The sequence below is a fragment of the Setaria viridis genome, chromosome 8 (assembly GCF_005286985.2).
Source record: "Setaria viridis chromosome 8, Setaria_viridis_v4.0, whole genome shotgun sequence".
NCBI lineage: Eukaryota > Viridiplantae > Streptophyta > Magnoliopsida > Poales > Poaceae > Setaria > Setaria viridis.
In genome coordinates, this window is record NC_048270.2 from 32,302,452 (window position 1) to 32,315,852 (window position 13,401).

Here is a 13,401-nt window from a genome sequence, read left to right on the forward strand (position 1 = left end):
CAATCGTCGCATGGCAAAGAACGTTAGTACCCCCGCCCAACGGTAAACGCCTCGGTCCGTGCCGCGTCTCAGGGTGACGTTTTGAGGGCATTTTTTGACTTTTCGCGGGTTCGGTCGACGACGCTTTTGACCTCCCCCACGAGGGGCTACTGTTGGGGACCGCCCCACAACGCACCCTAAACAAAGCTGGCGCGGAGCTCTCCTCGACACCAACTTAACTTCGTGGTTACACTTTTCCCCGAAGTCAATGACTAACCGAAGCTAACTGGTCTGAAGATATTCGTTCTGTGGTTTTGTAGGTGAGGATTCCCGAAGTTGAGACCTCCATAGAACTCCCAGTGACTCGACTTCGAGGAGATGCTATGACTAGAGCTTGAGGTTGGTGGGTCTCAACCAACGAACGCATGGAGGCGCATTCGGTGCGAGCGAAGCTGACGAGTGGAGAAAGGAGAAGTCAGGGTAGTCCTGGAGTCACTTCAATCGTGGAACACTTTGGTAATAAAGACTTTGGGAGGGGCTAGAAATGTAATCTCACTTGAAAGCGACATCTTGAGTAAGGGTTAAGTTACTGTCTTGTACGGAATATGCTTGGAATGTAGTAGTTGAGTATGGGTATAACAGGTATACGGAAATGTAACTTTATAGCGCTATAAAAGGATGTGAACCATCCCCTTTGAAACGGACACTATTCATCGATACGACAGCCAAAATCACACTCGTCCGACGTATCTCCACTTTCGTGTTGTGACTTCGTCTTACTTTACATTCGACGAGGGCCCAACACCGGCATCCCAAACAACAAGTCGCATGATTTTTTCATGCACTTGCGATGTACAATATTCAAACCTCATACCTCTCCCTTCATGCATAGCTTCCTTACTGTCTCACCTACCCGGCACATCCTATATGCTATATTTTGAACTTCACTTTTGAATTGTATTTTTAGCACTTTAAATGACCTCAAATGAAAATATTATCAACTATGAAATTTTAGATCTCGTCAAGCAGAACAACTTTGGTATTGAGTTTATATTCGTTTGAGATGTCTTTAAAACAAGTTAACGGATATTTGGGTCTGCAAACAGTGTTGGATGAAAAAGTTATTGACTGCGAAGTTACTGATATCTTCAAGCTCTATAACTTCAATATAAAGTTTGTGTTGATCCGATTCATCTGAAAAAGTTATGATTTTCCTTTAAACAATATTGCTTTGATTTCTACTAGTGGGCCACATAAACAACTGCTAGCACAAATATGGGCTGTCAGCAATGGTGACTGCCGGCACTAAGAAATTAAGGCACCAACACAAATCGTTTTCGCCTAATGTTCACGGCCCTTCTCTAGGCTAGTCGTAATATAAGGACATAATGTTTTAAGAGACTTTTCAAAATAATTAATTTGCTTCAGATAACTAGTTGAATTACCTAACCCTTAGAGTCTACAAAATTGATGGCCAAATGTTTCTATTTTTCTTTTTTTCTATAATGCGTCTTATGAGGCTTGACGTACGTGGAGCCATAAAGGAAGTTCTAATTATTAATAATAATAAGATAACTAGTCATGGTGAGATAAAATTATTATGTGACTCTCGATGCGAAGGCTACAGATAAAATGAGCGGTAATGCCTAAAATAGCAATCGAAAATTTGGACTGTACTGATCTTTTAGCTGTAGTAGCAAAAGTGTGTTCAGATTTCATGCGTGGCATCTTGTCTGACGTTTATAACAAGGGTGAAGAAGAGTTCACGCGTGGCATCACAATGACAAAAGTGTTACAGAGGAAGCACTCCTTGGCTAGTACCTGCCGTGATAATGAAACAAGAATTACAAGAAAAAAATTACAGAATTCCATGTTGCATGCAAGAGGCCCTGCAAAGTCTCTTAAAACATTAATTACGTGCTTATATTAGTCGGCACACAGGAGATGCCAACTATTTTGGCAGGAAATTAAAAGAACCAGGATCAGGCCTGCTTGGTAGCCTCACAGGGACGGGGGCCATGGCCATGGGAGTTCCACTGAAGCAGCATCCAAACAATGGATGTCCCTGCATTGGAAATGGAAACTCTGGTTAAACATAAGTTCAGTCAGAGGTCATGGACAGAGGATTAGCCAGCAGAAGCCGCTGGCCAATTGTGGAGGAAGGGAATGGTGTGGTGGCCGGGGCAGCCGAGGCGCCGGCGGGGAGGTGACCTGATCATGTTGTATACCTGCAATGAAGATGAACAGGGAGAGTCTAGCAGCACTCATGGTGTGGTACACCAGGCACTCAACGGCAAGGTATCCGATGGCGTAGACGAAGGATAGGAAGGTGGCGGCGTAGACCGGCTTGCTACCGAGGTTGAAGGCGCACAGGAAGCAGAGCGTGCACGACAGCAGAGTCCACACCGCGACCGTCCGCCCATGTACGCCGGTCACTGAAGCCCAGATGATGATAAGGTTTAAGCGGATGTTTCAGTAAAACATGTTGAAAGCAATCTGCACATCAAGACATGCTTTGGAGATTACTATTACTGATCTACACTTCTACAGCACGTACTCGCTATCTCGGAGAAGGTGGCCGAGCAGAACGCCGCGGAGCCGAAGAAGCAGGACCAGGTGTAGCCGGATCGGAAGGTGCCGACGGCGATGAGCCACCACCCCAGCGCGGGCACGCTGCCCTTCGTCCATGCTCCGGCCATGGCTTATTACGTGCCCCGGGCTACGACCAAAAGGACGAGGGCGCAAGGGTCTTAGCAGGATCACGAGTACCTCTTTTAACACGTAATGGTATCACGAGTAGTACTTAGAAACGCCTGCTTCCGCCTCCATTTATAGGGTAGTCAGCGCTGTGCAAAACCAGTTAGGAAACTCCTAGTCAACGTCAAATTTAAAAAGATAACCTATATACTCGTCTCTGATGGTAACTGTATATGAATTGGCCTAATCTTCTTTGTTTGCTTTGTTTTCTGACGATGAATGCAGTTGCTGACAGAGTGACAGTAGTGATGAGTGGAGTTCCTTGTAATGTGAACTTCAAAAGATGTTTGAGACACTTTTTGGCTGTTGGATTTGCTTCTCAAATTATTCCGACTACATCGTCTCCAAAAAGGATCTGAAACATTTCTTTGAAGTTCACAGCACCACCAACCTCCATAACTTGGTCAACTAAGGCAAATTCTTTGAAATTCTGCTCTTACTGTCCCTTGTAATTTTGATTGTTTGTTTTATTTGATAACGATGCACTAAGGTTTATGCCACACAGTACGTTGTGCAATGTATCAAGGTGGCATGCGTTATTGTTATATGAGCTGATCTCTCTTCGTGGCTTTTGGTGTATTATCCTCTCTAGACTCCAATTCATTCAACATGGTCACATCACAAAGTATCTCTCGGTACCTAGATCAAGTGAGCCGCAAAGGTTCACCTCGTATAGTATGAATCTAACCAACTCGTATGGGTTAATTTAGGCACGTCTTTGTTCTCTTCTTCTATGAAGGTTACTTTTGCCATATATATTCGAGATGACACCTTGGTAAAATGAGACACGTGTTCTTGTTGCCATTTGGTAGATTTATACTCCCTCCGTCCCAAATTAATTAGGTCGTTTTGGCATTTCTAGCTTTTAGTATGTATCTAGACATGGTGTATATCTAGGTGCATAGAAAAATCTATGAACCTAGAAATCCCAAAATGACCTACAATTTAGGATGGAGGGAGTATCGTAAATGATGAACTGCAGTGTGTCTCTAGTTATATATTATGGTACCATGCCAATGATTTGCACCAATTCATGGTCCTTGTGCCTTTATTAGTTTACCCTTAAACCTGACCATTAACAGCATCAGGTGTCAGGTGTCTATAGGATAGAAGAATGTTCCAGTAGTGCTCCAAGTGCTTCGGGTGCTCCAATGCACCCAAGCACTTGCATTCGTTAGTTGCAAGATCCATGATGTATGTGAGAGATACATTGGACGACAGATGTGCAGATGAACTTGAAAGAGAAAAATGCAGATGGACTTGAGAGATGAGTTGGGAATGTGTAGAGTCCATCGATTGACTTTAGTGTAATTTTGTTTTTTTGCCAATCTATAGTATTTGTGGCTTCTTATAATTAGCACTAGTAAGGATATGCTAATGTCCCTACTGTCACGCAATTAGCACCGGCGGGATATGCCATTATCCCTACTTGTTACACACTTAGCACCTATGGGAATACTCTATTATCCTATCGGGACGTAATCGGAGCTAGTACAAACAATATATTATTCATACCGGCTTCAACACCGGGACAGATATACCCAGCCCTCACCTGTGGAGCTTCCGTAGTACATGATCGAAAATCGGCACGGCCACATGGATGTACCAGTACGCAGGAAAAACGACCTTCCATCCTTAATAATATCGATTATTTTTGACCCGGGACTAAAGGTGATCTCCAACTCGTCGGTATTACCAACCGGGATTAAATATATGTCTTTAGTCTCTGGTGAAAGACCCGAAACTAAAGACCGGGACTTTTAGTCCCAAATGATTAGTTCCGATTAGAAAAATCGAGATTTATGAGGTTTCTCAACTGGGACTAATGCTCGTTTCTCTACCAGTGATGTGAGTTAGGATTTAGCATGAATGAGGTGTTCTGTAGTAGTTCGATTTGCCTAATCCCACATACAATGTACGAGCATTACTTTTCCGTATCTCATTGCAGTTGTTTCAGCTTGTAAGCCATCATTTTCTTCTCGATGCCTGAGTTTCAGACATAAAATGGGAGAAAATTAAAAATAAGGTAGTGATAATGCCAGAGATTAGCTGCACCGATCGCCACTCTAAATAATCCCGAAGATTAGCTATACTAACAACTTGCCAACAAATGAACTTATGGCTCACATGGGACACTGAATCTGTACTTGAGAGACATGGCATGATTCCTCAATTACTTATTTAACATTGCAAGATGCCGCGATGCCCTCACAAGAATCTCAGCCCACGCAACCTCGCAAACTGAAGGCCAACTACTGCTACGGCATTTTAGCCTTTACTGATGCAATCGAAACGTAATTTAGATGCTTGGTTTAGAATTATATTTTTTTAAGTTTCAGGACTTTTTGAACATGCGGTGATGCCAGCATTTTTCTCCACTTGCTTGCTTTTTGCTGAGAAATACCTTAAACTTCATGCACTTGCACTGAGATCAGCTCTCCGGCCAAAATCTATCCTAGATTGAGCTGACGCGAACAGACCTGCCCCTTTCTCTCATTCATTAAAGTATGGGTCCAATTATCAACATTACAATTTGCATATGATGCAGAAACGGTAGGTGCAGGCGTGCAGCCCAAGTAGCATGCATGTTCTGTAACATAGCCGTAAAGTATGGAACCCACCGTTGTTTGGAAGATTGTTTCAAAGATGAGCCATTGGAGGAGTAATCTAACTGTCAAAGGTGGCCTTATAACTGGCCGAATAGCCACGTTAACACATGTCCATATGCATCATTCGTAAGGATATATACTTTGTGATGAAATCAAAGGTTGTTAAATTGTTGCCACTGAATTAAAGGGCGAAACATCTTTTGTGTACTATTGAAATTGTTAACAGGATGTTTCACTAGTTTCTAACTAAACTCATCATGTTGTTCATCAGCATATGGATTTATGGGTGCCGATGAATGTGAGACTTCAAAAATAATGTTGAGACACTTCTCCGTCCAGTCTGAAAGTAACAACTCCCCGTCTAAATAAATAGTCCAAGCTGGCTAATTACAATACTAACAACGTGCAAACAAATTAAATGGGCACCGCTCATGTGGAACACTGAATCTGTTCTTTGAGACAAACTGATCACCTTACTTAAGTACATGGCATGTTGCGAGGATGCCCTCACTGAAATCCTGGCGCACGTAATCTCGCAAGCCGACAGCTGTTATTTGGAGCCAGAATCTATCCTAGATTGAGTTGACATGAACATTAGTGAAGTAAAGGACCGAATTATAAACATTACATTACAACAATTTGCAATCAGGATGATGTATGCCATGCATTTGAATATCATCTGAAGTAACCATGTGAACAATCCAAAGCCAATGATGTCACTTCTAAAATATCAGGTGATGTCAGCGTTTCGCATCTCTGATGTGGAACACTGAATCTGTTCTTTGAATGAAGCTGGCATCTTAGTTAAGTATGACAAGTTGCTGCGATGCCCTCAACGAAATAAAAAATCTTGGGGAGTGCAACGACCTCGCAAACCGAAAGGCCAACTTCGTTCTGCTGTGTTCAAGCCATACTAATTTGAATTGTATGACCCGTATGAACCGAGACCAGCTCGATCTCCGGCCAAAAATGGCTGACCTGGACATATTCTTTGAGAGAATGCATGACAGTTGCATCCGATGTCGAGCTGACGTGAACATTGCTGACCTGATCCATTTTCTTGTTTCATCACAGCGTGGCTATTGTAGACCGGACCTGGGAAGTCAATATATAATAGCATGAGATGAGATGATTTGGACGTATGATTCTTAATGTTGAGGGCTGGCCTCCAATTTTACAATATGTACTATCTACTCCCTCTGTCCTAAATTACTATTCGTTTTGGCTTTTTCTACATACATAGTTTTTGCTACGTATCTACACATACATACATCTAGAAAAGTGAAAACGAATGTAATTTGGGATGGAGGGAGTACTTCCGAGGCACGCGAGGGCAGACGATGACTTGCACCTTATTAGAACACCCGGAAGTTTAATTTCTCTGATCTCTCCAAGCTCGAAAGAGTGATCTCATTCTTCTGCACACTTGCCTGGTGGATGATTTTCAGTATATTTAGATAACTACACGTATTATAACCATTAGTAATGAGATTGTTAATTAGAACTATGTTGTTTGGTGATTCGATAAAACCCTTAGGAAATATATGAATTATATCAGGAAAACCGTCGGCGACTCAAGAGAAAAATAATAAAAAGCACTACAACAGAGAGAACATTTCTTTTAGCGTATCAGTTGCGAATACACTACCGAAGGGGGTTCGTACAAAATGCATATTATCTAGCGGTGGCAGTTAAATAACTGGAAGGGAAAGTGATCTTTGCTTCCAGTTTAAGTCACCAACCAGCAGTGAAAGTACCAGCTTCACGGAGGAGGAGAAAATCCAGCACCGTGGTGGTGAACAACAAGGGTGCAGCGTTGCTAGGGAAAAAGGACTTAGTCCGAAATGGAAAAAGGGCCAGACGCCAGAGTGGAAAAGGTTCACAGTAAAAGGTGATATAGGCTACCAACGTTCGCCCGTCACCTTTTCTCCCATGAAGAGACCCGTCATGAATAAACAGGGCCGTAAATTTTGTGAGCTTCATTATTGTGCGTCTTCACGTAATGTCTTGTATTCTTTACGCTTCGTCAATAGTAACATGCTGCTGTCTCGTGCAGTTCCTTAGAAAATAAGGCATGCAAAACTATAGCTGTGCTGACCTATGAACACACATTAGGATCGGATGGGAAGGCCATACACGCCATAGTGTTCTGCTTCTCCCTATAAGTACGAATGGAAGAAGCCTGAGCAAAAGCACCAGCAAGTCCAGCACTAGCAAGCATTGGCTCCTCTCCTCTGTGCTCTGTACGGGTGTGTTTCAGAGTGAGTGTGAGAGTAGTGCTACCGGTGTTCGGTGTCGGCGCCGGCCTCCAGACGTTTGCTTTGCCCGCGCGAGGAAGAAGGAAGAGAGATGGCCTCGCTGCGTCCCGAAAGCACTGGGGGTGCAGAGGCCGACCAGGTCTGCCCTGTCCGTGTCACCTACCGTTATTGCTTCTCCTTCGTCTCTGCATGACTGCATCTGCTGTACACATGCCGCTCTAGCTCGCTCGCTTGATTGCTTAACGTTTATCGAACGAGTTTTGTGTTACCCTGAAGATGATGCTGCCTGATCAGTTGCTGCTAGCTAGACTAATTGCGCTGGTTGCTCTTGATCATTGCGTGCTTCCTGATTTATGGAAATAGCAGCCCGGGAATGGATAGTTAGGCTTAAAGGATTTAAAGATCCTGCAACGATGACTATGGCGCGGGCCGCCGTTTGTGACTGCTTCTGCTCAAAAGAAATACAAGCAAACGGCTTCTCCAAATGAAATAGCAGCTGGCGAAGCTACTTTTTTCTTTCACCACAAGCCAAAGAAGCCAAAATCCTACCAAAGAGGATCTATGTAGCCCTCAGTCAAGGAGCTAGTCAGGTTGTAATGCCTTCGTTAATCAATTCTTTATTTGCCCTGTCCATACTTAAGTTCCGAGATTCAATCAGGTTGGCGAGGTTTCTAGAAGCTGTGATTTGCGAATCATGATGATGACGCTGGAGTATGTTTAGAAAACAATTCACACACCACGGTCTTGTGAGCTGTATCATTACTGCAAACTGTATTGTGCAATTATGCACTGGTCAACTTGCTGTACCACAACCATTTGATGTTCTTTCTACAAGAGCTGAAAACATTTTTTTCCTATCCTCTATAATTTGCCAGCTTTTGGTAGAAGAAAATGGGTCTACACGGACACTGATTTTGAACCGGCCAAAGCAGTTGAATGCACTGTCCTCCGCAATGGTATGTAAGAGCTCTCTTTTTTAGATAATGGAATAGAAACATTCGAGCCTCCACATCAAGAGATGCTTTAGCTGTTTCTTGTTTCAATGGTTGCACTTGCAGCAAAAGCACACACAGTTAAAATAGGCAAAAATGCTTAATAAAAAGAGAAGCCTTTAGCATATTACACAGTACCCAGATTTACATTTAGAATAGTGGGGACAGGATGATTGTTCATCATCTATGTTGCAGATCAAGGGACTCTTGAGGTGTTTCGTTGCGTATGAGGAAGAAGATGGAGTTAAATTGTTGATTATGAAGGTATCTGATACCAGTATGTATATATTTTCACTAACTATATATTTAAAGTGTTCTTCAGAAATCAGTATTCGTTAGATTACATAATTGCAACTTATACCAAACCTCAGGTGAGCTGCATCCCTTCATAGTTATTCATTGTAGTTATTCATTTTTCTGTTCCTTGCCTCTAAAGGCTAGACAATTTAACTATAGGTTTCTCTTCTAACTGGAATTGTCATGGGTGGAGGTGCTGGTGTTTCTTTACATGGAAGATTTCGAGTTGCTACCGATAAGACGGTATATGCTACAAACCAAACTCAGATCAAGTGATATTTTTCTTCCGCTGTTACTTATCTATTCAAGATCGGCTGTCATTACAAACTTACGACGCACAAAGTTTTGCATGCCATGAGGCAGCAAGAGATCTACTTGTATAAGGTCCATCTGAATTTTGTCCCATACAATATAGAATTTGGTGGTGTTAAGTGTTTATGTTTCCAAGTGAGATACTATATAACTGTAGTGTGACTGAGAGATGTTTTTTGAACTTACCCTCCAATATAATTTAAGTTGGAATTCTAAATGTGTTCTGTCTAGTACTACATGATAGTACATAAATGTCACATTCTAAGTTCTAGAAGCATACCCATAAATGTCATTAATAAAATTTGAAAAGATAGAACTAATAACTTTTGCACAAAACATACCCATATTTAATTTTGCACAAAACTTATAGTTCTATCTTTTCAAATTTATTTATGACTTTAGTACCCTGAAAATTATATTTTGTTATAAATGTCACATGATAGTACTGCATGATACCCATAAATATCACATAAGGTGCACGGTCTACAAAATATACTTTTCAGGATCTTAAAGTCATAAATAAAATTTGAAATGACAGAACTAATAACGTTTTCACAAAACATACCCATATTGGCATATTATTTCTCTAGGTTGAAGAACAATGCATCCACATGAGCGATTTTGTGTAATTATTCAGCACAGCTTTTAACTTCCCTTTCTGATGAATATTAGGCAAGAATGTTTTTGGGACTAGGTTTCATACATTCAGTTATTAAACAAAAACTTCCCTTTTGTGAGCTTGATCGGTTCTTGCAGTTATTCTACACATTTGGAATATTATGGAGTTGCTTGCTTTTTGTTAGAAAATCAGAATAATTTCAAGTGCCAAAATCTTTATCATTTACATTTCAAATATTGTATTCATGCAGGTTTTTGCAATGCCAGAAACAGCTCTGGGTCTCTTTCCAGATGTAGGGGCCTCATATTTTCTGTCTAGGCTACCCGGGTTCTATGGTTAGCTTATATCTCTTTCCTTTATTCAGTTGAATTGCGTGTAGCCATGTCCTTGCCATGTATTTAATATTGCTGGATACTACTTGTAGCCCTTCAATATTATGCACCCTCATATTCTCCTTTGCAATTTTAGAATTTCCATGCGCTTAATTAATTTCTAGCAAGTGTGCTTCATGCAAATGATCTATGTTAGCATGGAAGCGATTCTGGAGATATAATTATCTAGTAAAGAAACAAAGAGTTACCAAATTCTGGTTTTATTTGATTGTACTGAGTGTGGTCAGCCTTCTAGTTGATGGCAAAGGTAGCTTTGGGGATCTTGTTCACTAAACAGTTATCATGTCTTTGTCCAGGAGAGTATGTTGCTCTTGCTGGTGCCAGATTGGATGGTGCGGAAATGCTTGCATGTGGTCTGGCAACTCATTTTGTCCGGTCAAATGTAGGTTCACTTGTAACTTCATTTTTAACCGAGAGCATCACCAAGCACCCCCTTCAATTCTCTATACATTCTTGGAACGGAAAACAACTACTATAGCTGTCAATTTTTGCTTTCAGATATGATTTTTCCTCTTACATTTATGGTTATTACTGGAACATGCTGCATAAATCCTAACCTTATTGATATAGTCTTTGTATGCTCTAAATATTTGTTGGCCGGCATCATTAATAAGGCTGTGTATGTACTATATCTACATTAGTCTATAACTCCTAGTAAATACTTATCTTTATTCCCCAGAGGCTGGCATTGCTGGAAGAATCACTTAAAAAGTTGGATACGTCCAATACTTCTGCTGTGTGCGGTATTATCAATCAATTTGCTGAAAAGCCACCACTGAAAGAAAACAGTTCTTTGAACAGGTAAGACTTTCTAATTGAATGACTGAAACATGGCCTGATTCATAATTTCATTAATTTGATTCTCTTGTGCTCCCCAGGTTGGAAATCATCAATAAATGCTTTTCCAAAAGGACAGTTGAAGAAATTATATCAGCTCTTGTGAGTTTTATAACAGTAACTGCAGCTATATCTATGGGTTCACCTGTTCTGTCCGCAAAACTAATAAATATCTATTATGTCAGGAGCAAGTGGCCTCAAATTTGGCTGATGAATGGGTGGTTGTGACAATCCAGTCCTTGAAAAAGGCTTCTCCTACCAGTCTAAAAATCTCCCTGAGATCGGTATCCAACACAAAGCACCTCATATCTTTATATAATTAGTCTACCGCCTCAGTAGTGTCCACAAGAAAATAGTTGGTTCATTGTTTGTTTTTTTATCTTTGATTTAAGATAAGAGAAGGGAGAACAGAAACTATTGGGGAGTGCTTGCGTCGAGAATATAGGATAGTTTGCCATGTCCTGCAAGGTGACTTCAGCAAAGACTTCTATGAGGTAAATATCAACATCTTCAACACTTTTCATTTTCATTCAAGATCTCTCTACTTCCTCATCCTTGCAGGCCAAGGACTATATACCTAATATCCAATTCCTATTGCAGGGAAGCAGAGCTTTACTGATAGATAAAGATCAAAACCCAAGGGTTAGGATAATTTCATATTTAGCATATTCGGATCAAAATTTATTTCTGACAGCTTATTTTATCTAAAATAACCTTTGGATGATGGTGATGGTTTTTATGGGGGTACTTTGCAGTGGATGCCTCCAAGGTTGGAACAAGTGGATGACGAGGCAGTTGAACAATATTTCTCAAGAATGGATGATCCATGGTGCGAAGATTTGAACCTACCTACCAGACGTTACAATGGAATTAATACTGAGTCCAAGCTTTGATTGAAGTCTTGGGCAAAGAGTTCAACGAAACCTCAATAGTGGTCAGAATAACACATCAACTGAAGTTTGAAGAGTCAGTGCAGATTGCCGACCACTAGCACAATAAAACTGCATATGCCTTATATGTCAAATTTTACCACAGTAGAGACTCGTTAACGTTTCTAAGTGAAGTTGTTTCCATTTCAGAATAATTACAATTGCCTTGTTTCAGAATAATTACAATTGCCTTGTTGCTGTTGTAACCTCATACGGTTTTGTGATAGCCAACGAGCTTTGTACGAGAAATTTGGGATTCTGTTATCATCAAAAGCGGGCTTTGCTACAATGACATCCCACGTAATGCTTGACAATTATCAAATGATATCTTCTCACCATAATGCCATAATTGGCCTTTCTAATTATTTGAATACTTTTTCATTTCTTTATTCATGTGATAGGATAAAATTGCCCCTAGCTAGACTTACCCTCTCACTTAGCTGTCCTCTCATCACTCTATCGTGCAGCTAGGACAGACCATCCGTGCAGCAATGGTACCTGCCTTGTCCCAGAGCGGTGTGTGGACCCCACCACTAGATAAACTGGCGTTATGAAAAGAGAAAATTGCTTATTTGACACTGGGAAAATGAGTCGTTTCTTTTTTTCTCTAAAATTTTCTTCCTTCCTTATTTGACACTCACTCCAACTTTCATCCCTATTTGACACTCACTCCAACTTTCATCCCTAATATAACACCGCGGTCCATTCCGTTAGCGGCGTTAAGTGCCGGTTAAAAAGACCATTTTGCCCCTAACGCATGCAGACTCGCTGGCGCATGCATGCAGCGCATGCAGATCGCGCGGGCGCATGCAGCTGCCATTTTTTCCCCCTCATTCTCCTGCCCCTGGGCGCATGCATGCGAGTGGCTGCCGTTTTTTTTTCTGCCTCATTTTTCCTGGCTGGGCGCATGCATGCGACTGGGTGCCTTTTTTTTCTAATCTTTTCTGGCTGGGCGCATGCATACTGGCTGCCTGGCTGCCGTTTTTCTAATCATTTCATTTTTGCTGGCTGCAGGCAGCTTGATTTCTAACACCTGTATACAATATTTTTTTTCAACATTTACGCAGCATGATGATGACACATGATACAGGAAGTTCACAGACTGGCATCACATTAACTTCAAACACAAAGTGGTTCACATATACATGCAAGTTCACATAGGAGTTCAAATTCACATGCAAGTTCACAAACAAAGATTCACAGATAAAAAGGTTCACGGATACATGTAAGTTCACACACAAAGCGGAGTCCAAATTCACAGATACATGAGGATCACAGGCTAAGCTTTCTTTTGCTCCTTGTGCTCATTGCAGTGCTAGCAGGATCCACCCTTTTACTTCTTATGCCCATTGCAGGACTGTCAAGTGGCAGCATAGAAATGGTGGTTTTCTTTTTAGTAGGCTTCTTTTTCCTTTTGCTC

The 13,401-nt window shown here is 41.3% G+C and overlaps 1 protein-coding gene and 1 pseudogene across 1 annotated transcript; one reads left to right on the forward strand and one right to left on the reverse strand.

Annotated features, from left to right (window-relative positions):
- Positions 1-1,789: 1,789 nt before the first annotated feature.
- LOC117834749 (ergosterol biosynthetic protein 28) lies at positions 1,790-2,749 on the reverse strand. Its single transcript, XM_034714277.2, has 3 exons — positions 2,537-2,749; positions 2,208-2,414; positions 1,790-2,044 (listed from the first exon to the last, which is right to left on the reverse strand). The coding sequence occupies exons 1-3, from the start codon at positions 2,676-2,678 to the stop codon at positions 1,962-1,964; spliced, it is 432 nt and encodes a 143-aa protein (XP_034570168.1). The 5' UTR covers positions 2,679-2,749; the 3' UTR covers positions 1,790-1,961.
- Positions 2,750-7,553: 4,804 nt separating this feature from the next.
- On the forward strand, positions 7,554-12,270 carry LOC117833696 (3-hydroxyisobutyryl-CoA hydrolase 1-like; annotated as a pseudogene).
- Positions 12,271-13,401: the final 1,131 nt, after the last annotated feature.

Coding starts and splice junctions, on each gene's coding strand:
- LOC117834749 (XM_034714277.2), bottom strand. CDS start 2,678: ATGGCCGGAGCATGGACGAAGGGCAGCGTGCCCGCGCTGGGGTGGTGG. Junction 2,415..2,536: donor CACCTTCTCCGAGATAGCGA/GTACGTGCTGTA, acceptor TCTGGGCTTCAG/TGACCGGCGTACATGGGCGG. Junction 2,045..2,207: donor CCTGTTCATCTTCATTGCAG/GTATACAACATG, acceptor TTTCCAATGCAG/GGACATCCATTGTTTGGATG.